Raw genomic sequence first — 24,750 nt, 5'->3', positions numbered from 1 at the left:
CATTAGACTTGGCAATGACACCCCAGTTTCATGCCATTTCCGCTCTACTGGTCATTCATTACAACACCTGTCTGTGTTCAAATTGTCTTTGCTCAGGGGCCATCCAGACTCCTTCATGAACAAGAATTAATCTTCTCTCTTCACTCCTTTGTGCCACATGAGCTCGACTCTCTTCCCCTTTTCATCTGACTCTCCTCCTCTCCTCTCTTCATCTGACACTTACTTCCTCTCTCTCCACTCCTGCCCCTCTCCTCTCCTCTCTTGCCCTAACACCTACTTCCTCTCTTCACTCCTACCACCTTCTCCCTTCATCCACATAATCCACCCATACCCCCACACCTCCAAATCTTCACCCCCAAACCCACACTGCCACACCACACACCACACCACCACACCACATCATACCACCCCATACCACTCTGCACACTAGCACTAACCACTTACCAGTACCCACACCATCATCCACACACCCACACATTACTGACGCACACACATCCACATGTCAAAGTCACCAGCCCCTATCCAGGCACACACACTTACACACTCTCACATACACAAGCATGCACACCTTCATTTTGGGATCGCCAGTACTTTATTATCGTCCCTTCTTCTTAGCTCTCCTATCCAACTACCTGTTTCTAACCAATCACCTTGATTGCCCACTGAATTCACAAGTTTATTTTTATTCTCTTTCTGTTTATTTCCTCGTGTTTCTTTCTGTTTAAGAGCATAGGCTTGAAATGTAAAAAACTTTCTCACCATCCCGAGCATCAAACTAATACACATTCTTGTTGTTTATACACCTGTCTTCATCTTTTGTTTTTCTGTAAATTTCAACTATATATATATATATATATATATATGTGTGTGTGTGTGTGTGTGTGTGTGTGTGTGTGTATACATACATATATATATATTTAAATGTATGTGTATTTTTCAATGTGTACAAATAACAAGGAAAAAATAAATAAATAGTTACCAGGGTAGCAAAAATTCACATAAGTACCAAGGATATTACAGCCTACTTATAAAGGTAGAAATTCCTGGGTTAAGTGAAATGGTTTTGTATAACATGGATAAATAAATAAATGGGGTCAAACACAGGTGTTATTCAAATGATTTGAATAACACCTGCATTTGACTCGATTTCTTAATTTTTATATATATATATATATATATATATATATGTATTCTTTCTTTTATTCTTTTATTTGTTTCAGTCATTTGACTGCAGCCATGCTGGAGCACCACATTGAAGGGTTTTATTCAGAGAAATCAACCTCCAAAATTTTTTAAAGCCCTGTTCTTATTCTATCAGTCTCTTTGGCTGAACTGCTAAGTTATGGGGACATAAACACACTGACACTGATTGTCAAGCAATGATTTGGGGAAAAAAACTGACTCAAAAACAAACACACACAGATATATGCCAGTATATATATACAGTGAAGCTTTACTATAGCATCATATATTATCAACTGCTAATTCCAGTAAACATTGGTACATTGTTGTACCATTATTCTATATATATATATATATATATAATATATATATATATATATATATATATACGTATAAAAATTATATATAAAGAAACAAGAACGTAAAATACACAAAGGGACGAACACAGAAAACAGACGGGTCATTCGAAGCCTTTAATCTTCAGTCAGAAACCGGATCATCATAGCAAATTTCGGCTGATTAATTCTGATATTTGCTCCAAGGAAAAACTAAGCTGTGAGCATTAGATTTCTTGGAAAAAGGAACGAATGTAAACGCAACAAGGACAGAAAAACGGACGAAGCCACACGAATAAATACAAAAAACGAAAACAAAAATAAGAATAAAAACAAGAATGGTAATAACAGGATAACAGCAGGTGTCTTACGATTTTAGACAAATTGAGACAAATTTAACTTATCTAGCAGGCATGTTATATACAATGGATGTCTTTCAGTTACCAACTACCAAATCCATTCACAAGGCTTTGGTCAAACTGAGGCTATAGTAGAAGACACTTACCCAAGGTGTCACACAATGGGTCTGAACCCAGAAGTATGTGGTTGGGAAGCAAGTTTCTTACCACACAGCTAAGCTTGCTTCCCAACCACATGGTTCTGGGTTCAGGTCCACTGCTTAGCACCTTGGGCAAGTGTCTTCTACTATAGCCTTGGGCTGACTAAAGCCTTGTGAGTAAATTTGGTAGACGCTAATTGAAAGAAGCCCTTCATATACATATTATATGTATGTATTTATGTGTGCACTTTGTGTTTGTCCCCCCCACCATCACTTAACAACTGATGTTGGTGTGTTTATGTCCCCATAACATAGCAGTTCTGAAAAGTGACTGATAGCATAAGTACTAGTCTTACAAAGAATAAGTCCTGGGGCTGGTTGCTTCAACTAAAAACCCTTCAAGATGGTGCTCCAGCATGGCCACAGTCAAAATGACTGAAAGAAGTAAAAGAACATATATATATATATATATATATATATATATATATATATATATATATATATTCATATATAGATCAGCATGTGTGTGTGTGTGTAAGAATTAAAATCTACCACAGGCTATCTTACATCACAATATTTGAATTTCATTTCATTCTTTTACTGATTCCAGTCATAGGCTTGCAACTGTGCCGGGGAACCACTCTAAAGAAACTTATTTCAGTCTAATAGTCATTTTATCAATCTCTATTGGATGGCTAAATTGATTTTTAACATAAAAGGCTGGAAGTTTTACAAAACCAAGCACACACATATAACAGTGGTGCCCCTGCGCACTTGCTGCTCTCAAGCTGAAACTAGTAGAAAATATATAAATAGATATACAAACAGGCTTTTGTAATGCTTGCATTTGGAAAAGTATAAATTTTACATTTCATAAGGCTTAAACCAGTGATCAGCAGAGTGGTAATATTGACCCCTGGGATCTATGTGGCTATTCAAGGGATTGATAAACACTGGGAATGATTCTGGGCATTAAGGGTGCTGAATTATATTAACAAACTGAATCTTGAAGAGCATAGTGATTTAAAGCTAAGATTTGCTCATTTCCAACCATATATCAATACAATAACTAGTATTCACCAGATATATATTTCTCATTTAATATGACTGAATTTTTATTATTCTTTATCAATATTGTTAAGTATTATCATTAGATTTCTTTTAATATTTCTTATTAAAAAGCAGTAATGACACAAAGAATGAAGAAATTATTGCCTATAAATCAAGAACATTTTATTAATTATACGTATTAATTTTATTTTTTTTAAATTTATTTGATGCGAGTCAATAACTTATCAATGATTCCATGAAGGGATCTATGATATAAGAAATGTTGATCCCTGGGCTGAGCCATAGTCACCTTAGTCTTAAACTTTTAGTATTTTAGTCTTTTAGATATCTTAGCTTACACATTTATTACATCAACCATTTTTAACTTCATCATTATATTATGAACAAACCAAAATACAACTCCTCATTCATTATTGTTTCTTTTTCCTTTCAGTTACACATAAAACTACAAAAAATGAAAAAGAATTGTCAAGAAATGATTTGACTTTAACACCAGGAAATAATAAACTGAAAGAGACCAGACAGGTATAGTGATAAAATTATTTCTTTATTGCTAAAATATCAGAGGCATTTAACTGCATGCCTTTATGCACTGAATTTAAATCCTACCCAGGTCAGTTCTGCCTTTTCTGTTTTCAAGAGCAATAAAATAAGCACCAAACGAAGTACTGAAGTCAGAATAATTGACAAAAACTCTTGAAGGTAGAGCCCCAATATGGCTATAGTCTAATGACAACTGAGAATAAATGAGTAGAAAAATCTGGAAGGATTGCAGCTTGATGTCTGTATTAAGCTTAGTATTGCTGATGGAGGCCTGTGCTAGCCCTTATATAGCAGCTGAGGGTCTATATTAGCCACAGGATTGCAGCTGAGGACTTGTATTAGCACTACTATTTCAGCTTGAGGCATGTGCTAGCCCTAGTATTGCAGATGGCAGCTCATGTTAAACCCAGTATTGCAACTGGAGGCCTGTGTTCAACTCAGTATTGCAGATGGCAGCCTATGTTAGTCCCAGTATTGCAACTGGAGACCTGTGTTAGCCCCATTATTGCAACTGGAGGCCTGTGTTCAACTCAGTATTGCAGATGGCAGCCTGTATTAGTCCCAGTATTGCAACTGGAGGCTTGTGTTAACACCAGTATTGTAACAGAAAGTCTGTATTAATACAAGTCTTGCAGACAGAGACTTGGGTTAATATTACAGATGAAGGTCTTTTTATTGCAACTGGAGGCCTGTGTTAGCCTCAGTATTGCAGCTGGGAACTTGTATTAACCCTGCAGAAACTTGATCTGGTTTATTAATCATGACACTAAGACAAGGTGTTGCCTTAGGCCCTCTGTGGTTTGCATCAGTTTAATTGTAAACTGAGCTGTTTTCACCAAGAGTTTCAGAAACACAGCTTATTGTTTATAGTAAATTCATAGGAAAATGAGAAATAAGATGTGGAAGGGAAACTGCAACAAGTTGAAGAGAAATACATAAAACAATGGAATACAAATTTGGCAGATACACATTATAGATATAGATGGTAGGGGGGGGGAAGAAAGAGTTGGGGACAGAATAGGAGAGAGAGTGAGAGGTAAAATAAGAGAGAGAAAGAATAAGAGAGAGTGTGAGAGGAGGACAGAAATATTGGCTGTTTACAGTGAGTGTAGACAGTGAGACTTATTTGACCTACACAGGTCCAGTAATTTACAAAGGTTATATGTATTGAGATTGGCATAGAAGTAATCATTTGATTACTGCTAATATGGCCATCAGAAAGATGGACATGAGCAGGTAAACATGATAATTTGTTATTCAAGCATTGACAGAGAATGACAATAATAAATACATAAAAGACACTGAACTGTCTTTTATGTTGAAATAGAAGAATAATGGAGAAAATAAAACAAGACTAATTGTTGTTTTACCAGCAATCTAAAAAAAGAAAAAAAATTATAATCTGTCTTGTTTTGGATGTACAACATAAACTAGAGCGATAAGTCAAATACAAGTGGATGTAAAAGTGACTTGATATCAGACATTTCATGCAACCAATGAATCTAAGAATGAGATGATGGTGGTGGTGGTGGTGGTGGTTGCGGTGGCGGCGGCAACGCCGATGATGATGATGACATGATGATAATGATTGAGCCAAGTAATTTAAGTGGATCTTATGCTGGCTTAAAGCTCCTTGAGATGATAGATAAAGTTAAAGGAAAAAACAAAATGGCTTCTGTTGAGAGAGTTAGATCAAAACAGAAAATTTGAATTCTGCCAACAAGATAACAAAAGGTCAAAATTTCATAAAAATATATTTTAGCCATCTAATCCTCCTTACAGATGTTCCCATGGTAATCAAAAAGAGTGTTAGATATAACAGGAATATTAATGGTGATAGGACATGAAGACAATGTTATTGATGACAAACAAAAAAATGATGACATGTTATTAATGTCTGAACCAAAAATGTCTAATCTAAAATATTCTTTTATTTGGATTGTCTTAAACTCTACATTAGAGTCTGGACACTTAATAAACCAACAAAGAGAGGAAACTGGAGAAAGTAAAACAAGATTAATTATTGTTTTACCAGCAATCTAACAAAAGAGAAAAAGACAAGCTACAATCCATCTTGTTTGTTACATATGAGATGTTAAATTTTGTGTTTTGGTTGTACATATAATCCCTTTTTCTTAGACCAACTACTATTCTCGATTCTTCTTCCCCCAAACATTGTCTCTTTGGGATCTCCTTCCCTCTCATGCCTTTCCTGCAAGTTTTGACCTGTAACAGTTTAAACAGAACACTTCATCCTGTCTCAGAGGGTGTGTGAGGATTATTATGGGTTCTGGTCCTCCTCCAGACTCAATAAGTAAAAAAAATTCTCGTTAATAATAGAATTGTTAATTTTGCAAGCTTTTCTTCTTCATGTTTATTTCTATTTAAAATAACTATTTTATAGAAAAAATTAAATTTACATCATAAAATACTAAATTTTGCCATAATAATGGTTAAGGGATTGGCTTTCTATCCCAAATATTCATTAGTGTGGACATTGCATATTGGCCTCCAAATAAGACATATTGGTATACTTGACTCAAGAAAGCTAGAGGAAAAGTACTTTTTGTACTTTATGTTTGGTTGGCTAACCATACACATCAGCGGGTTTAAACTTGCTGACATATCAGGTCAACAAACCAAATGGAACCACAGTAAGGAATGTATTTCCTGTTTCTTTCACATAAATTAACATATATTTAAGATTTTGGAAATGGAAGCTGAAAGAAGACGTTTGTATAGATAGGTAGATTGATAGGAAGATAGATAGACAAACAGACGGAGATGTAAATATATATGTATGTGCATGTATATAATGTACAGGAGGGCATACATGAAAGTACAGTTCTCAGTCCCCTCCTATTCATCATCATCCTCCAGGCCATAACAGAGGAATTCAAGACCGGCTGCCCCTGCTATGTGCTGATGACCTTGCTGTCATAGCATATTCTCTAACAGAACAAGAAAAGAAGTTCTTCGTGTGAAAACAAAACCTGGAATTAAAGGGACTTAAGGTTGACTTAACAAACACTAAGCAAGAAAATGGACAGGACACTTCCACCATCAGATAAATGACCCTGCTTGATATGTAGGAAAAGTGTAGGTAGAAATTCTATTCAGTGTACCCAGTGCAAGCTATGGACACACTAGATGTGCAGTGGAATAATAGGAAGGTTATCAGAAAAGGTGGTGTTTGTACATGGAAGATGCACAGGAACCATAAAAACTACAGATACTTGGGAAATTGATTTTTTTCAAATGCCCCAGAGGCTTTTTGGAGGTAGTGGATAATTTCTGCTACCTAGGGGACCTAATTAGCAGAGCAGGAGGATTTTAAGAAAGTGTAATCACTAGAATAAGAATAAGACAGAGGAAATTCAGAGAGCTTTTACCGTTGTTGGCAACTAAAGGTCTTTCTCTCTCCAGATGTAGGGAAGATTGTATGATGCATGCATACTAACAGTAATGCTACAAGGCACATATGTGTGTTTGTGTGTATGCATATATGTACATATATGTATAAAATGGCTGTAGATGGAACACCCTCCTATTTTCAGATCCTATTTTATTTATTTTTCTTAACCATGACATCTTTTCTATATTATATCCTAGAAGTATAAGGAATTTTTCGACGATTTAGGCAGTTTGCCATTTTAACAGTTGACATTTTTATTCCTATATTTATCAACCTCTCATTCGTTTTGCACTTCCTCTATTTATCTCACATAACTCTTTACATGTAATCTTTATTTATATGTAATTTTATAAGTATTTGTATATTTTTATATTTCTTCTATATTGTTATGTATGTTTGGTTTTATTCTTTATACCCTTAGAGAATCTTTACGCCTGTATTTGCATGATTTATGTTGATGTGTATAAATATATATGATTCAATTACATTGATTGAATATTTTCATTTATGTATTCGGGAATCTGTTTGACTACCTACGATTTGCATTTTCAATTTCCTCTACTCTGTATTTTTTTGCATTGGCTCTCTATGAGCACTCCGTAAATAGCCCATAATTTCTATAACATATTTAATATTATATACATATATGTACATGTATGTGTGTGTGTGTGTGTGTGCGTGTGTGTATGTATATGTACATGTGCATATGTATATATGTGTGTGTGTCTGTGTGTGTATATATATATATATATATATATATACACACACACATATACCTATATATTGGGTTGGCAACTAAGTTCCTACCATTTTTTTTTATTTAAATTTTTTTAAAGGTTTAATAAAAATTAATAATTAATTAATCAATAAAGTATTGACCCTTGTTGTTTACAACTTCTTCCCAACATTCAACAAGATTTTCAATACCTCGTTGGTAGAAATCACTCGATTTTAACTCGAAAAATTGATCCAACCAAGCTCTCAATTCTGCACCAGTATTGAACGAAACTCCACACATAGCATTTGAAAGAGATCGAAAGAGGTAGAAATCCATTGGTGCCAAATCAGGAAAGTATGGTGGGTGTGGCAACACTTCCCAGCCAATTGTTTGAATGGCTTCCTTGGTCATATTGGCGATATGAGAGCGGGCGTTGTCGTGCAGCAGAAGAACTCCATGCTGACGATTAGGTCTTTTCACTTGAATAGCCATGTTGAGACGTTCCATCTGTTAAACATAGAGTTCTGCATTGACCGTTTGGTTCCGTTCAAGCAATTCATAATGGATAATCCCTTCCCAGTCCCACCATATGCACAACATTGTTTTACATGGATGAAGATCTTGTTTCACGCACGGTATTGCTTGTTTACCAGAGCTAAGCCATTTCTTATATTGCTTCATATTGATGTACAGGCACCATTTTTCATCGCCAGTAATGATTTGGTAAAGAAATCATTGCTTGTATCCATGAGTTGAGCAGTGGCGAGCAAGCAAACCAGCAGAGATTGTGGCTTGTTGATTTTTGTTGTTGTCACTTAAAGCATGCGCCATACGTCTGAACTTTTCCCATTGAGTGAAGATGCTTCTCCATATCAGTGTGGGTGCATTCCATTTTCTCTGCCAGTTCCCATGCTGTTTGAAGAGAATTTTCATGCAAAAGTTGGTTTAATCACTCTTCATCAAACTCAACTGGATAGCCAGAATGAGGTGTGTCTTTGAGGTCAAAATTTCCATTTTTGAACTTTGCGTACCAATCACAAGTGGTTATTTCAGCTATGGCATCCTCCCCATACACACCACAAATGTTGCAAGCAACTTTTGTGGCCTTAGAACCTTGATTAAAAGCAAAAAGAAGGAGATGTTGAAAATGCTCATTTTTCTTAACTTGACATTCCATTTTAATGATCTGAAAATAAACAAAAATTAACTAAAATTAATTAGAAGAAAAACAAAATAGATTCCAAAATGATTCAAAAATAGAATTCTCAAAAAAAAAATAGATTCCAAAATTTTTAAAAAGCGATGGGAACTTAGTTGCCAACCCAATATATACATCATCATCATTTAATGTCTGTTGTCCATGCTGGCATGAGTTGGATAGTTTGACCAGGGCTGGTAAGTTGGAGAGCTGCACCAGACTCCAGTCTGATTTGGCATGGTTTCTATTGCTGGATGCCCTTCCTAATGCCAACCACTCTGAGAGTGTAAAGGGTCCTTTTACAAGCCAGTGGCATGGGTGCAATTTGCATGACACCAGTATCTGCCATAACTGCAATTTTGCTTAGCTTGATGGATCTTCTCAGGCACAACATAATGCCAAAGGTCTCAGTCATTGCCTCCGTGAGGCCCAACACTTGAAATGAGCATATATACATATATGTATGTGTATGTATATATATGTATATATGTATAAATATATATATAAATATGTGTGTGTGTGTGTGTGTGTATGTGAGAGAGAGAGAGAACACAAAATTGGACAAAATTTGGTACTTATTCTCCATTGTTTACAGGCTTCTGTTTTCATATCTAATTACTCTGCAGAAAGTATTTTACAGTTTTTTAACTCTCATATAATATGCTAGCAGAGATACCTGGCATTGCTCAGGATTAAAATGGCATGGTTTGTGTGTATATATATATTACAGGTATATTGAAACAGGTGATACAAGAAAGTGTAGCATTGACGACAAAACATTTGTGGAGTAAATTTTAAAACTTTGCAGAAGCGACAATTTGAGTTTAGCACACCAATTTGGACAGAATTATCATTTTTATAAGAATAGGTCGATCTGAATATGGTCGATCCGAACGTGATCAAAACTAGTACCCCCTGACTGGCTCCCATGCTGGTGGCACATAAATAGCACCATCCAAACATGGTTGATGCCAGGTCTGCCTGACTGGCTCCTGTGCTGGTGGCACATAAAAAGCTCTATCTAGACATGGCCAATGCCAGTGCCCCCTGAGTGGAGGAGCTGCAGTCTGTTGTTCACAGTCTTTGTGTATGCATTTATATGAATGTGTATGTATGTGTATATATGTGTGTGTGTGTGTGTGTATATATATATAAACACATACATAAATATATACATACACACACACACACACGCACACACACACACACACACACACATACATATCTATCTATCTATCTATCTATATATATATATATATATATATATATAATATATATATATATATCTTTGCATATGTATATTTGCACACTGATACATATGTTGAAGTATGTTTATATATGATTACCCCTGTATATATTTACTGTGTGTAGATATATTTATATAAGTATATATATATATATATATATATATAATATATATATATATATTGGGTAAACCCATAAATAATATGATTTTTTTATACTACTTTATTTTTTCAAAATTAAGATAAACAAAGTTCTTTTTTAATCTAAAATATACTCTCCATTTTCTAAAATACTCTTCCATCTATCTGGTAGACTTGCAAGGCTCCTCTTCCAAAATTCACTTGTCTGTGATGAAAAATACTCCTCCAGTACTGATCTGACCTCATCTACAGAATTCATATTTTTTCTGACCAAATGATTTTGAAGACTGCGGAATAAATGATAATCAGACGGGGCAATGTCAGGCAAATATGGTGGGTGGGACATCAATTCCCATTCCAACTGCTTCAGCTTTTGGACTGTCATCCTCACTGCATGTGGTCGAGCATTATCCCAATGGAAAAACACCTTTCGTCTTGAAACCAAAGATAGTCGTTTTTCTTCTAGCACTGACTTAATCCGTTCAAGCTACTGACAGTAGATCTCCTTTGTTATCATTTGGTTTGAGTTTAAAAGTTCATAGTGGACTAAACTTTTCATATCCCAGAAACAAACAACAACACTTTATGTGGATGAAGACCTTCTTTAGCCTGGGGTGCCAGTGTTTCTCCTTTCCCTACCCACTGTCTTTAGTGTTTGACATTTTTATAGGGAACCCATTTCTTATGACCAGTCACTTTTCAGTCCAAAAAAGGTTCATTTGTGAGACGTGACAACAAAGAAGAGCACACATTCACTCTCTGCATGCGATTAGACTCAGGAATTTATGAGAAACCCATTGACCCAATTTGCTGACTTTTCTGATGGCATGCAGGTGCCAATGAATAGTTGAATGACCAAAGCCAAGCTCCCTACTAATTCCTCACAGTTACGATGGGATTCTCCACAAGAAGTATACCCACACCCCCCGACACCATCAGTGTTCCATGCCCAGAAAATTTTACACCTATGTTCTTTGCCTGTGTGGAACCTAGCAGAACTTCCTCTCCACCTTACTTCTTGGATGCAGCACAAATCTATATGTCTCCATTCAAGCATCTCTACAATCTCACTAGACCTACATTTCAGTGTGCCAACTTTAAGTGAACATTAAGTGTGTCAACTCTGAGAGTGTAAGAGGTGTGGGCCCGTGAGATCCTGGGATGGGGGACAGCAGTGTCATGTACCTGAAAAGAAAGCTCGCATTTGGCAGAACTCATAAACATACAATAGCCTTCAACCTGCATACACTACAATATATATGTATGTATGTATGTATGTATGTATGTATGTATGCATGCATGCATGTATGTGTGTGTATATATATATATACACACACACACATACATATATATATATATATATATATATATATATATATATATATATATATATATATATATATACATACACATATATAAACATAATCCTATAGAAATCACTTGGTTAAATAAATAAATGTTCAACTATGAAACCACCTGACTCTGTTTAAATACACACACACACACACACAAAAGCAAATATATATATATATAAAAGCCACTTTCCAAGCAGTTTTTGTATATGAACCAATTGTTAGCAATGTAGTTCATCATTTGGCCTATTTCTAATTTTAACATTTTTAAGGTTATTAGTTTTGACTGCAGAAAACATTTGTTTATAATTTAGTTGGATGTTTAAACTGCTTCTTTGAAACATTAACAAATATTTAAAAATATTCTCTTAAGCATACATAGCATAGTTAAAAAGTCATTTATGAATATGTGTTGCTGTTTTTTGTGACAGTCTCTAATTAGATTATTTCAAGTTTAAGAAAAAGAACAATAATAATAATTGTCATTCTCAAATAGAAACTGCATTGTTGATAATTGTCATGTCATTTACATGTGATGCAAGTAGTGTTGTAACAGCTAAAACAAATACAAAAAATATCCATGAAATAGAACTTATATAGGATAAAACACTCACAATCTAAACATGGTGTCCTTTGGTACAAACTCAATCATTTTGTTGCTCTTATTCTTTGCAATTCTTAGAGCTCTACATGTACCATAACAGCACTTTCTCTTTGTCAGCCTTTGTCCTTATCATCTTTACAATTGAAATCCTTAATTGCTATTGCCATGTCATGTCATCAGTACTGTTCAACATATTTGGATGAGTCCTTAGAAATATAAAACCCTTCTTAAATATTTCTTATTCATCTATAGGTTCATAATCTTTGATGACCTCAATTTATTTACTACAACCTTTAAGATGCAAAACCAATTCTCATATGTTAAATAAAATCTATGATAGCAATATATGACTCCAAAAACTCTATAACAGATAATATTCCCTCTTCTATTCTTTAGAATTATTACATTATCTGATATTTCAGATTTGCCATTGTTTGGCCAGTGTATCTCAGAAACAGCCAATATCTCACATGGATTCTAGGATTATTTATTGATGTAACTCTTATAGTGGATTCTAGGATTATTTATTGATGTAATTCTTACAGTTCTTTACTACCAAATGCTCATTCCAGAATTCAAAATTTACTGTCTTTTGGAAAGATAAAAGTGAATGCATCAATATTTCTCCCATCTCATTTGCTTACTTACTAGCATCTTTACAATATGATCTAGTAAATATCAAATATTGGTTGCCCAACCAAGTTGGAATTCACAAAGGAAAAAGTGACAAAGAGAAAAAGAGATGGTGAGGTGGAATAATGAAACCCAAGAGTGTTGAGTGAAAGTCCAGAAACTCTCATTGGAAATTTATTTTCTACAAAAAACAATGAAAGTGAATTACAGATCGTCATCATCATTGTTGTTGTCATCATCACTATCATTATCATCCCTTTAACATCCTATTTAGCATTTTAAGCCACACTTAACTATATATTCTATATGCAGAAGGCATCCCAAGGAAATTTTTGAATGTCATTATTTTAAATTGCTTTTACATTGACTAATTTTTACACAACTTCAACTATATTTGCTCAAAGTCACTCTAAAATCTGGTAGTTATTGTTGTAGCAGCTTCACTGAGAAGGTCTAATAACACTGAAGCATGTCTGAAGTTATCACTTTGACTACCAAACATCACACTCATTCCTCATTGCCTCTATCTCCCATTCTCCATTTCATTTTCAATCAAGTTCATTTTCAGAGTTTATTTCCCTTGTTCTTTCAGACAAAAGGTGTCATTATCTCTAATTATGTTTCTTTTTCTTTATTGTGAATGGAATTTCAATTCACAGAAAAAAAAAATTAGGGTTCATTACACTTAATGTTTTAGTCCACACTTAACTAAACTGACAACATAGTCATACTTTCAAATCTTACTCCAGCTACTAAGCAGGGTCATACTCCAAATAAGGCACATAACTCTTTTGTGTCCTCCAACTTGACTGATAAAAAAGGATATCCTACACTTCCTTAATCATTTAGCGACTATTTCTAGAAAGGATGGTGTACTAAAAAGAAAAACAATTATGCTAACAAAATGATCACCCCACTCTTTTTAACAGTGTAAAATGATGTGAAATAGTAATGTGTGTGTGTGTTATACACATTTCAAGGTACATTGGGGTTTAAGATTGCACTTTCCTTATCTCTGATTCAAAGTAACCATAAACCAACACAGAAATCCATGTTGTTTTACATGTATATAGGTACACATAAATCTACTCTATCCGGGGTATCTGTTTCTCTCTATGTATCTATTTCATTCACCCCTTCCTTTCTATCTCTCTCTCTCTCTCTCTCTCTCTCTCTCTCTCTCTCTCTCTGTATTATATGTATATACATACATCTCTAATCTCTGTATGTATTTCATTCCCCTCTCTCTCTCTCACATGCACACACTCACATATACACTATACATATCTTTTATCCTTTACTTGTTTCAGTCATTACACTGTGGCCATGCTGGGGCACTACCTTGAGGAATTTTAGTCAAATGAATCAATCCCAGTACTCATATTGGTACTTATATGTTGGTACTTATTCAATCGTCTCTTTTGCTAAGCTACTGAGTCACAGGGATGTAAACACACCAACAGCAGTTGTCAAACATTGGTAGGAAACAAAGACAAACACACACACACACACACACACACATGCAATGAGCTTCTTTCAGTTTCTGCTTGCCAAATTCACACAAGGCATTAGTTGGCCTGAGACTATAGAAGACACTTGCTCAAGGTGCCATGCAGCAGAACTGAACCCAGAATCATATTGTTGAGAAGCAAACTTCTTACCACACAGCTTTGCCTGTGCTTATAGCCATGCCTGGTATGTGTGTGTGTGTGTGGTAAGAAGCTTGCTTCCCAGCCACATGGTTCCAGGTTTAGTCCTGCTGCATGGCAGCTTGGGCAAGTGTCTTCTACTATAACCTCAGATCAAACAAAACCTTGTGAGTGTATTTGATAGATGGAAACAGAATGAAGCCTGTCATGTACATACATAGGTGTGTGTATGTGTGTGTGTTTGTCCCCCACCACTGCTTGACAACTGCTATTGGTGTGTTTATGTCCCTGTAACTTAGCTCTTTGGTAAAAGAGACCAATAGAATAAGTACCAGGCTTAAAAATAAATAATTACTGGGGTCGATTCATTCAACTAAAAATTCTTCAAAGTGGTGCCTCAGCATGGCTGCAGTCTATTAACATATTAACCAATTACACAACAAACACTATGAAAGTGAATGTGCTTTACCAGTAAGCTACCAGGTATATACCATATGGTTTATCATCTGATATATATATATATATATATATATATATATATATATATATATGACAGACTTATTTCAGTTTCCATCGACCAAATCCACTCACAAGGCTTTCGTCAGCCCAAGGCTATAGTAGAAAACACTTGCTAAAGGTGGGACTAAACTCAGAACCATGTGGTTGGGAAGCAAACTTCTTACTACACAGCCATACATGCCTATACACACACACACACACACACTTCTTACCCTCCCTTTCTATCTCTCTCTTTCTCTCTCTCCATATATATATATATATATATATACACATGCAGATATATATATATATATATGTGTGTGTGTGTATATATATATATATATATATATATATATATATATATATATATATCTGCATGTGTATGTGCACCTAAATAAAACACATATATTGATATTCTCTTTCTGTCAGTTTATTTCCATTTACTCATTTTTTTTATAGATGGAAAGATTTTCTTTTTAAAATGAATCAAGTGATGTCTGTGCATAATTACCACCAAAGTTCATTATAATTAGATTTATGTGAATATGTTTCAGGATGTTTCCAAGAAAATAAATGCCATGTTTCTATACGAAAATAAAAATGATGTCAAAATAACAACTATATTATTCATAATCAGTAGTGTCATTTCTGCCATTAGCACTACAGCTCTTGTAATGTTTCTGAAAATAAACACCATGTCATCGTGTTAGTTGATAAGTCTAATAATTACATTCTATAAAATAAATAAATGAATAAATAAATAAAAAGCTACAAAAATGTAATTCTGTACCATTTTTAATGTTTCTGTGAGGACTTGAAATTTGGTAACACATGTCACATTATATATTCCTCATCATAACGCCCCAGTTCTTCCTTAAAATATATCTTTAACTCAAAGCCATTTTTATGATCCATTAAATTTCAAAATGTGCCTGAAATTCTAAATTATAAATACACTAGTCCTTTCTTTCTTCTTTTCTTTTATTCTTTCTTTCTTTTTAATTTTAGTAAAGAAATTTCCTGTTGAATTTACAGACAATTTATTACTGTATAGCCCTATTTCAGATTCCTAATTTCATTCATTATGAAATTTTCATAGAAAAATATATTCTCAAACATAGAAAATCAGTTATTGTAACTAATTTCTCCTGGTACAATGAACTTCCTCCTATTTATTCACCAATAGGCATGGCTGTGTGGCAAGAAGTTTGCTTCCCAACCACATGGTTCTGGGTTCAGAACCATGTGGTTCTGATGCCACTGCATGGCATCTTGGGCAAGTGTCTTTTACTATAGCCACAAGCTGACCAAAGCCTTGTGAGTGGATTTGGTAAACAGAAACTGAAAGAAACCCATCATATATATATGTATATATTTGTGTGTGTGTGCATCTGTCTTTGTACCTCACAAGTGATACTGGTGTGTTTAGGTCCCTGTAACTTAGCAGTTCAGCAAAAGGGAATGATAGAATAAGTACTAGGCTTACAAAGAATAAGTCCTAAGGTCAATTTCTTTGACTAAAACCTTTTAAAGCAGTGCTCCAGCATGACCGCAGTCAAATAACTGAAAGAAGTAAAAGAATAGCAGAAGAATTATATTCTTTCACTGGTTCTTGTTTTTATTTTATTTTTCCATATCTCTGTTTATAAAACGTCTTATGGGCTTTTGTTTTATATATTGCTACATATACACACATGGAATGGCTGTAAATAGCTATGAAAGGACGTTGCCAAGTAAATATGTGGAACTTATGTTAGTAGGGTAAAACAGCTGTTACATGATGTTGGAAGCTGAATAAAGAGAAGAGGCAATAGCAACAGGGATCTCTACAAGTGTTAAGAGTCATGCCTTTTGTATATAATTTAGCCATTTCTAAAGTCAAGTTACGATGTTTACATTGAAATAAACTTGATCATGTAAAAAATTTATATCTGGTTGATGCTGGCCAACTTGTATGCAGATGTTTACAGCCTATATATTTAACTAAAATAGTGAAAGACTATAGAATTTATGAAGAATATGATTACATACCCACTAAGTATTCCACTTTATAAATATGTTAGGGTTTCATGTATGTTACATAAGTTGAAAGCTGTTAATCAAGTAAGAATATCCAAGCAATTAGCAGGTAAAAATTTGAATATAAGCACAAGCGTGGCTGTGTGGTAAGAAGCTTGCTTCCCAACCACATGGCTCCAGATTCTGTCCCACTGCATAGCACCTTGGGCAAGTGTCTTCTACTATAGCCTCAGGCCAACCAAAGCTTTGTGAGTGGATATGGTAGACGAAAACTGAAAGAAGCTTGTCATAGATATATATATATATATATATGTCTGTATCTATGTGTGTGTGTGTCTTTGTGTCTGTGTTTGTTGTTATCCCCCCACCCATCACTGCTTGACAACTGGTATTGATGTGTTTACATCCCTGTAATTTAGCAGTTCACAAAAGAGACTGATAGAATAAGCACTAGGTTTAAAAAATAAGTCCTAGGGCTAATTTGTTCAACTAAAACCTTTCGAGATGGTGCTCCAGCATGGCCACAGTCAAATGACTGAAACAAGTAAAAGAAAAAGAATGTGTAAGGTGGCTGTTCCACATCTAAAAACAAGATACAAAGTAGATAACTCTAATCAAATCAACTGATTCAAGTTCATGGACAGTATCAACTGATACTGTAAATTACAATGGATTTGTGTTTTAACAACTCATGGAAGTAACAGACATGTTCTATTGGAGACATTTTTAAATATGTACATTACAGTAGATTGGGTCTTTAAAGACAATTAGTGGAAAAAATACACTCAATTGGTTTTGGACAGTATCAACTTTGTAGATTGCGGTGAATTTTGTTTTAAAGCCAACATGTTTTACTTTGGACACTGTTAACAATGGATACAAGAGGACTTGGTTTTAGAGCAAACTATTCGAAGTAATGGACATGTTTGGTTTTGGACAATATCAGCAATGTAGATTACAGTGAAATGATGTTTAAAGCCAATAGATGGAAAAATATGTTTGTTTGCATGCTTGGTTGTTTTTCTTGGGTGGGTAGGTGGGTGACAACATCAACAATGTAGATATTAGCAATCTTCATCTTACAAAACAAATGGTGGAAGTAACAGATGTGTTTTGTTTTGGATAATGTTTTGCTTTTGATGATGTAGGTTACAGTGATTTTCATCTTTAAAGACAACTAGTAGAAGTAATACATATCTGGTATACATTACATACAATTACATGCATTGCATACAGATAATTTTGACCATGTAGATTACAGTGCCTTTGGTCTTTATAGACAACTGGTTGAACTACTGGACATGTTTTGACTTGGACAAAGTTGATAATGTATAATGTGGTCGGTTTGATCTTTAAAGCCAATGAGTAGAGTAGAAGTAATAGATATATGTATGGTTTTGGACAATGTTGACAATGTAGATGATATAGAATTTGGTCTTTAAAGTCAACTACTGAAAGTAACAGGCATGTTTTATTTTCAACAATGTAGGATACAGTGGATTTGGTCTTTAAAGAGATCAGTTTGAAGTACTGGACATGTTTTGTTTTGGACAATCTTGAAAATATAAATAACAGCTATTTTGGTCTTTCAAGCCAAACAGCAGAAATACTGAACATGTTTTGTTTTAGACAATATTGACAATGTAGATTACATTTGATTTAGTCTTTAAATCCAACTGGTGGAATTAATGGATATGATTTATTTTGGATAAATGTATGTCTGTTGCAAATATACAAATGAGAAATTTGTTTTATTTAATTATATTTTAAGGTAATAAATATTTTTCTTTTCAAAATTGGTATTCATTTCATGATTTTGTATAAGCACCAAGAAATTTGGTAAAAGTTAATTGATAATTATTGTATGTATGCTATATTTTCCAATGTTACCTATGGTAGCAAAATATACTTCCAAAGTTACCCAGTATATGACAGGTAACACTCTAGTTAATATATAAGGTTAGAGATATTTTACTTGATCATTCCATAGTCATCATTATAGTGAAAAATCAATTATAAAAATGTTAGCCAGTCTATTTATTAATCCAATTAGTCTCAAAATGATTAACTTTGTAGCTGATCACATCACTGTGTATATTGTATATATGCAATGTTGTTAGTATAGCATTAATAATATGTATATAAGATGAATACATATGAATATGTCTATTTATGTATTTTCATTGTTTTAAATAGATACAATTTAACTCTTTTACTTGACTCAGTCTTTGGACTGTGGCCTTGCTGATGCTCTGCCTTCAAGGATTAATTAAGCAAATCGACCACTTGTACAAATTTTTAAAGTCTGGTACTTATTCTATTGAACTATTTTTGCCTAACCACTAAGTTATGGGAATATGAGCATTGATTGTCAAACAGTGTAAGAACAAACACATACACACATCTACATATATGTATATGTATATGTATATATATATATATATATATATATATATATATATATATATATAATATATATATATATACTAGCTAGTGTACCTGGTAATCCCTGAAGGTAAAGATGTTCTATTGAAACACCTTATTACTCTGATATAAGAAAGCAATTTCATTATAACTGCCACAAAAGGTGCATCTTCCTTCACCAAAAAGTACAAAAAACTGTCAGCGGAGGGAGAGATTGTTGGAGTTTGGTGAGAGAGGTTTTCGGAGGTTGGCGAGAGAGATTGTTGGAGGTTGGTGAAAGAGGTTGGCGGGAGGCAAAGACATTAGTCTGCTTAGCGAAGACATCTGAAAAATGTATAACTGCTGTCATTCACAGAAAAACTATTGTTTTACCATGAGAAAAGCGCTGTTGAAGTGTTAAATGAAATTTGACAATCAAGGATCGAATCCATGCTATGCCTGCATGAAGCCACAACAAATACGTTGTGGAATAAAAAATTAAAACCAAAAATGGTCGTTTTTCTTCTAGCACTGACTTAAGCTGCTCAAGCTGCTCACAGTAGATCACTTTTGTTATCATTTGGTTTGAGTTTAAAATTTCAAAGTGGACTAAACCTTTCATATCCCAGAAACAAGTAACAACACCTTACATGGGTGAAGACCTTCTTTAGCCTGGGGTTCCAGTGTTTCTCCTTTCCCTACCCACTGTCTTTCATGCTTGACATTTTTATAGAGAACCCATTTCACATCAGCAGTCACTATTTGGTCCAAAAAAAGGCTCATTTGTGAGACGTGACAGCAAAGAAGAGTACACATTCACTCTCTGCATGCAATTAAACTCAGAAAGTTTGCGAGGAACCCATTGACCCAATTTGCTGACTTTTCTGACAGCACGCAGGTGTTGATGAATTATTGAATGACCAAATCCAAGCTTCTCTGCTAGTTCCTCAACAGTTACACTGGGATTTTGTTCCACCAGAGTTTGCAGGATGTCCTCATCAAGCTCTACAGATCTTCCAGGATGAGGCTCATCTTCTAGACTGTAGTTTCCGGCTTGGAATTTCTGAAACCACCGTTGATAGTGGCTTACACTTATTGTCCAATCCCCAAATACTGCATTAATATTCCTTGCACTTTCCATTGCTTTATTGAACCCATAAAGCAAAATATGTCAAATATACTCTTTGTCATTTCCATTATAGCTTTGAAAAAATAACTGCTAAAATCGAACTGCACTCTTCAAAACTTGCACTAAATATAAGTAAAAGGGAAAATTACTACCTGTTTTTATAGTAAGTTGATGCAGGTAGTTTGTCCCATCCCCTTCCAACTTTTAGTTCATGCAATTGAAAAAAAACACATTATTTATGGAATGACCCAATATATATATACATATATTCATGCACATACATTCATATACACATATATAAATATATACGTATGTGTGTGTATACATATGTATATGTATATATATATATATATGTATATATATATATATATATATATATATATATATATATATATATATATACACACACACACACAACACATGTATATTATGCATGTATGTAAATATATATATTTGTTTGTGTGTTGTGTGTGTGTGTGTGCGTGTGTGTGTAGTTATCTTTATCTTAAGGCAATTAAGTGTTCCCTGATGATCCATTGTGGTTGAACATCTAAGTGCACTTACAATACCTATTGCAGGGCTCCAAACAACTATAACAGTTAAACACAAATAGGAACTATAATATAAACTTGTGTTTATCCTTAGTTCTCTTATGTATGTATGTATGTATGCATGTATGTATGTATGTATGTATGTATGTATGTATGTATGTATGTATGTATGTTGTATGTATGTGTGTATGTATGTGTGTATGAATGTATGCAAAACAAGCCTCCACAGTCTTCACCTACCATACTCATTCAAAACGCAATGTTAGACTAGGACTATTTACAGAAGACCCTTGCCCATGTGATTGTAAAGTAACTACTTTAACCACACAACCCTACTGACACCAATATTATTTTTAATAAAATACCATCCTCCTTATCACTAGCAAACTTAAAGGTAATTGATTACAAATAAGCCAAGAAGAAAAAATTAATTAATCACAATATATTAGAGTAGACTGAAATAAATAGAGATCCCAGGAATCTCCCCAATTCATTAAGTGATAATTATAAATAACAGCTGCATATTCAGGAAGAGTTGCGGATGATGATACAGCTGTTTCTTGTCTGGAAGAAAAAATCAAACAAATTGTGCTTGTTCCAAATAATGCTTAATTACTTAGAAGAGTTGTATTTTTTTAATTAATCTTGTATTTAACATTACTTTGATAAATTTTATAAGCAACACTGAAACAAGTGAAGTAAAATGATTATCAGTATATTATTATTATTATGATCATTATTATTATTAAGGTGGCAAGCTGACAGAATCATCAGCATGCTGGATGAAATGCTTAGCAGTATTTTGCCCATCGCTCCATTCTGAGTTCAAATTCCACCGAGGTTGGCTTTGCCTTTCATTCTTTTGGGGCCAATAAATTAAGAACCAGTGAAGCACTAGGATCGATGTAGGATCTCCCACCAAATTTGAGACCTTGTGCCTCCAGTAGAAAGGATTATTGTTGTTGTCAATATTGTTTTCTTTTTATCACAGATTTTGTTGGAGCTTATGGAGTCTTGCATGTATAGTAGACTTACTATCTGCAGCCTACAGTACCATGCTATTCATTCTTTTCAGCTATCTAATACTTACCTGATTATTCAGGCCATGCCAAGGAGGCAAACCTTTTGTAACAGTTCTACAAGGCACTCTATTCCAATTTCCTTTATATTCCTCTTGATGCCTTTTGATACTGTTCCCTTGGACTCAACAATAATTGGCACTATCTTCACCTTCTTCATTTTCCATAGCCAGGCTATTTCATACTTAAGAGGGTTGTATCTATCTATCTCTTCACTTTCCTTCTTGACTATTCGTAGGTCAAAGGGGCATGCAACATCAACTTTGTAGCATTTGAAGTGCACCTTGTCCACCACCACTAGATCCAGTCTTGTTATGCTCTAGCACCTGATCTGTTTGGATCGGGAAATCCCAGAGGATTTTGCTAATCTCTGACTCTTCCGCTCTCTACAGTTTGTGCTCACACCACGTCTTGTCTCTATTTAGCCCCCCACTTTTTGCATAGTTTCCAGTGAAGCACTTTCACTACATGGTCATGTTACCACAACTTGTAGTGGTTTGGGGCAAGTCTAGGGCATTCCTTTGTTATATGGGCAATGGCTTCATCCATTCTATTGCAGATGTGACACAGCGCAGATACTTGCTCATTCTTCAGGTTGATCCTCCAGTTCATGGCCAGCGCTTGGTCCTGCACTGCCAGTATAGTGCTCTCAGTCTCTTTTTTTAAGGTTCCTTTCATCAACCAATCCCAATTATTTTTTCCAGCAGTTTCTGTTATGGCTACATGGATATCATCATCATCATCATCATCATTATTATTATTATTATTATTATTATTATTATTATTATTATTATTTTTATTTTTATTTTTATTATTATTAAGGTGGTGAGCTGGCAGAATTGTTAGCATGCCAGGCAAAATGCTTAGTGGTATTTCATCCTTCTTTACATTCTTTGTTTTTCATCTTTTGGGGGTCAATGAAATAAGTACCAGTTGAGCACTGAGGTTGATGTAAACCCGAAATTGCTGGTCTTGTGTCAAAATTTAGAACCGTTATTTTTGTTATTATTATAATCATCATTATTTTCATCACCAACATCATCATTATCATTATTATGGTAGAATGTTGAAAGAATCATTAGCCCATCAGATAAAACACTTAATGGTATTTCTTCCAACTCTTTTACATTCCGAGCCCAAATCTCACTAAGGGCAACTTTGTCTTTCATCCTTTCTAGGTTGATAAAATAAAGTACTAGTCAGGTACTTCAGCTGATGCAATCGACTAACTTTCTCCACCTGAATTTGCTGGCCTTGTGCCAAAATTTTAAACAATTATCATCATCATCGTCGTCGTCATTGGGATGATGGATGGTAAAATCATTAGAACATTACAAAAAATTCATTGAGTTATTTCTTCCAAATCTGTAAGCTCTATGTTCCAATACTGCCATGGTCAACTTTGTCTTTTATCCTTTCATGTTTGATAAACTTATGTACCAGTCAAGTAGTAGGGTTGATGCTATTGGTTACTTGCCCACCCCATAAAATTATCATCATCTTCATCATCATCAGCAGCAGCAGCATTATCATCATCAGTTATCAGCATCATTACGAAGGTGGGCTGGCAGAAACATCTGAACATTGAACAAAATGCTAAGCAGCATTTCTTCTAACTCCTAACATTTTAAGTTCAAATCCTGCCAAGGTCAGCTTTGCTTTTCATCCTTTCATGGTTGATAAAATAAAGTACCAGTTCCCTTGAAACTGCTGGCCTTGTGCCAAAATTTCGTGGACAAGTTTATTATTATTTACTTTTAACCTGCATATTTGTTGCAATCACTTGCTGAGACACTCTTATTATTATTACTACTACTACTACTACTACTACTACTACTAAAGCAATAAGCTGATAGAACCATTAGCATGCCAAACAAAATGCTTGGTGGCATTTTGTCAGTCTTTATATTTTTTTGAGTTCAAGTTCTGCTGAGGTCAATTTGCCTGTCATCCTTTTGGGGTTGATAAAATATGTATCAGTAGAACACTGAAGTTGCTGTAACTGACTTACCCACCAACCCCTAAAATAGCAAATCTTGTGCAAAATATGAAACCATTATCATTATTAATACTTATTGCTGCCGCTGTGTTTTATTTAGAAATTTGATTCAATTCAGTAAATGTCATGACCTTCCTAAAAATCCTGAAATCTGAAGAACTCTCAAGACCCATTATGAAGGCTTTAAAGAGTACTTTTGCAATTTACTACAGAGAATATATTAAATAAATAATTCATACTTATCTATAATATTTATGAAAGCATAAATGCCTTACTTTCAATGGGTTTACACAACAATCATTTCAGAAATGTAAACAGCTTCTCAAGAACTGTTTACATTTCTGAAATAATTGTTGTGTAAATTGAGAAACCTGCTTCATGTTTAAAGTTGAAATAACCACATGAATTTTTAAGATAAACAAACAAAAATCTGTTAAATAAAATTTATATGAAGTTTAATTATGTTTATATCTATAAAATTTTGTATT

The 24,750-nt window shown here is 34.3% G+C and overlaps 1 protein-coding gene across 5 annotated transcripts in view; it reads left to right on the top strand.

Moving 5' to 3' along the window:
- LOC115210688 (thyroid receptor-interacting protein 11-like) overlaps positions 1 to 24,750 on the top strand; it is a 680,082-nt gene that overhangs the window by 587,033 nt on the left and 68,299 nt on the right. For all 5 annotated transcript variants that reach the window (XM_029779369.2, XM_036502228.1, XM_036502227.1 and 2 more), the window contains one exon: positions 3,521 to 3,612. In XM_029779369.2, the coding sequence (XP_029635229.1) occupies positions 3,521 to 3,612 (92 nt within the window). The remainder of the gene's footprint in view (positions 1 to 3,520; positions 3,613 to 24,750) is intronic.

This window comes from Octopus sinensis, linkage group LG4 (assembly GCF_006345805.1).
Source record: "Octopus sinensis linkage group LG4, ASM634580v1, whole genome shotgun sequence".
Taxonomy (NCBI): Eukaryota; Metazoa; Mollusca; class Cephalopoda; order Octopoda; family Octopodidae; genus Octopus; species Octopus sinensis.
This window is presented reverse-complemented; position numbering and strand designations above follow the sequence as displayed.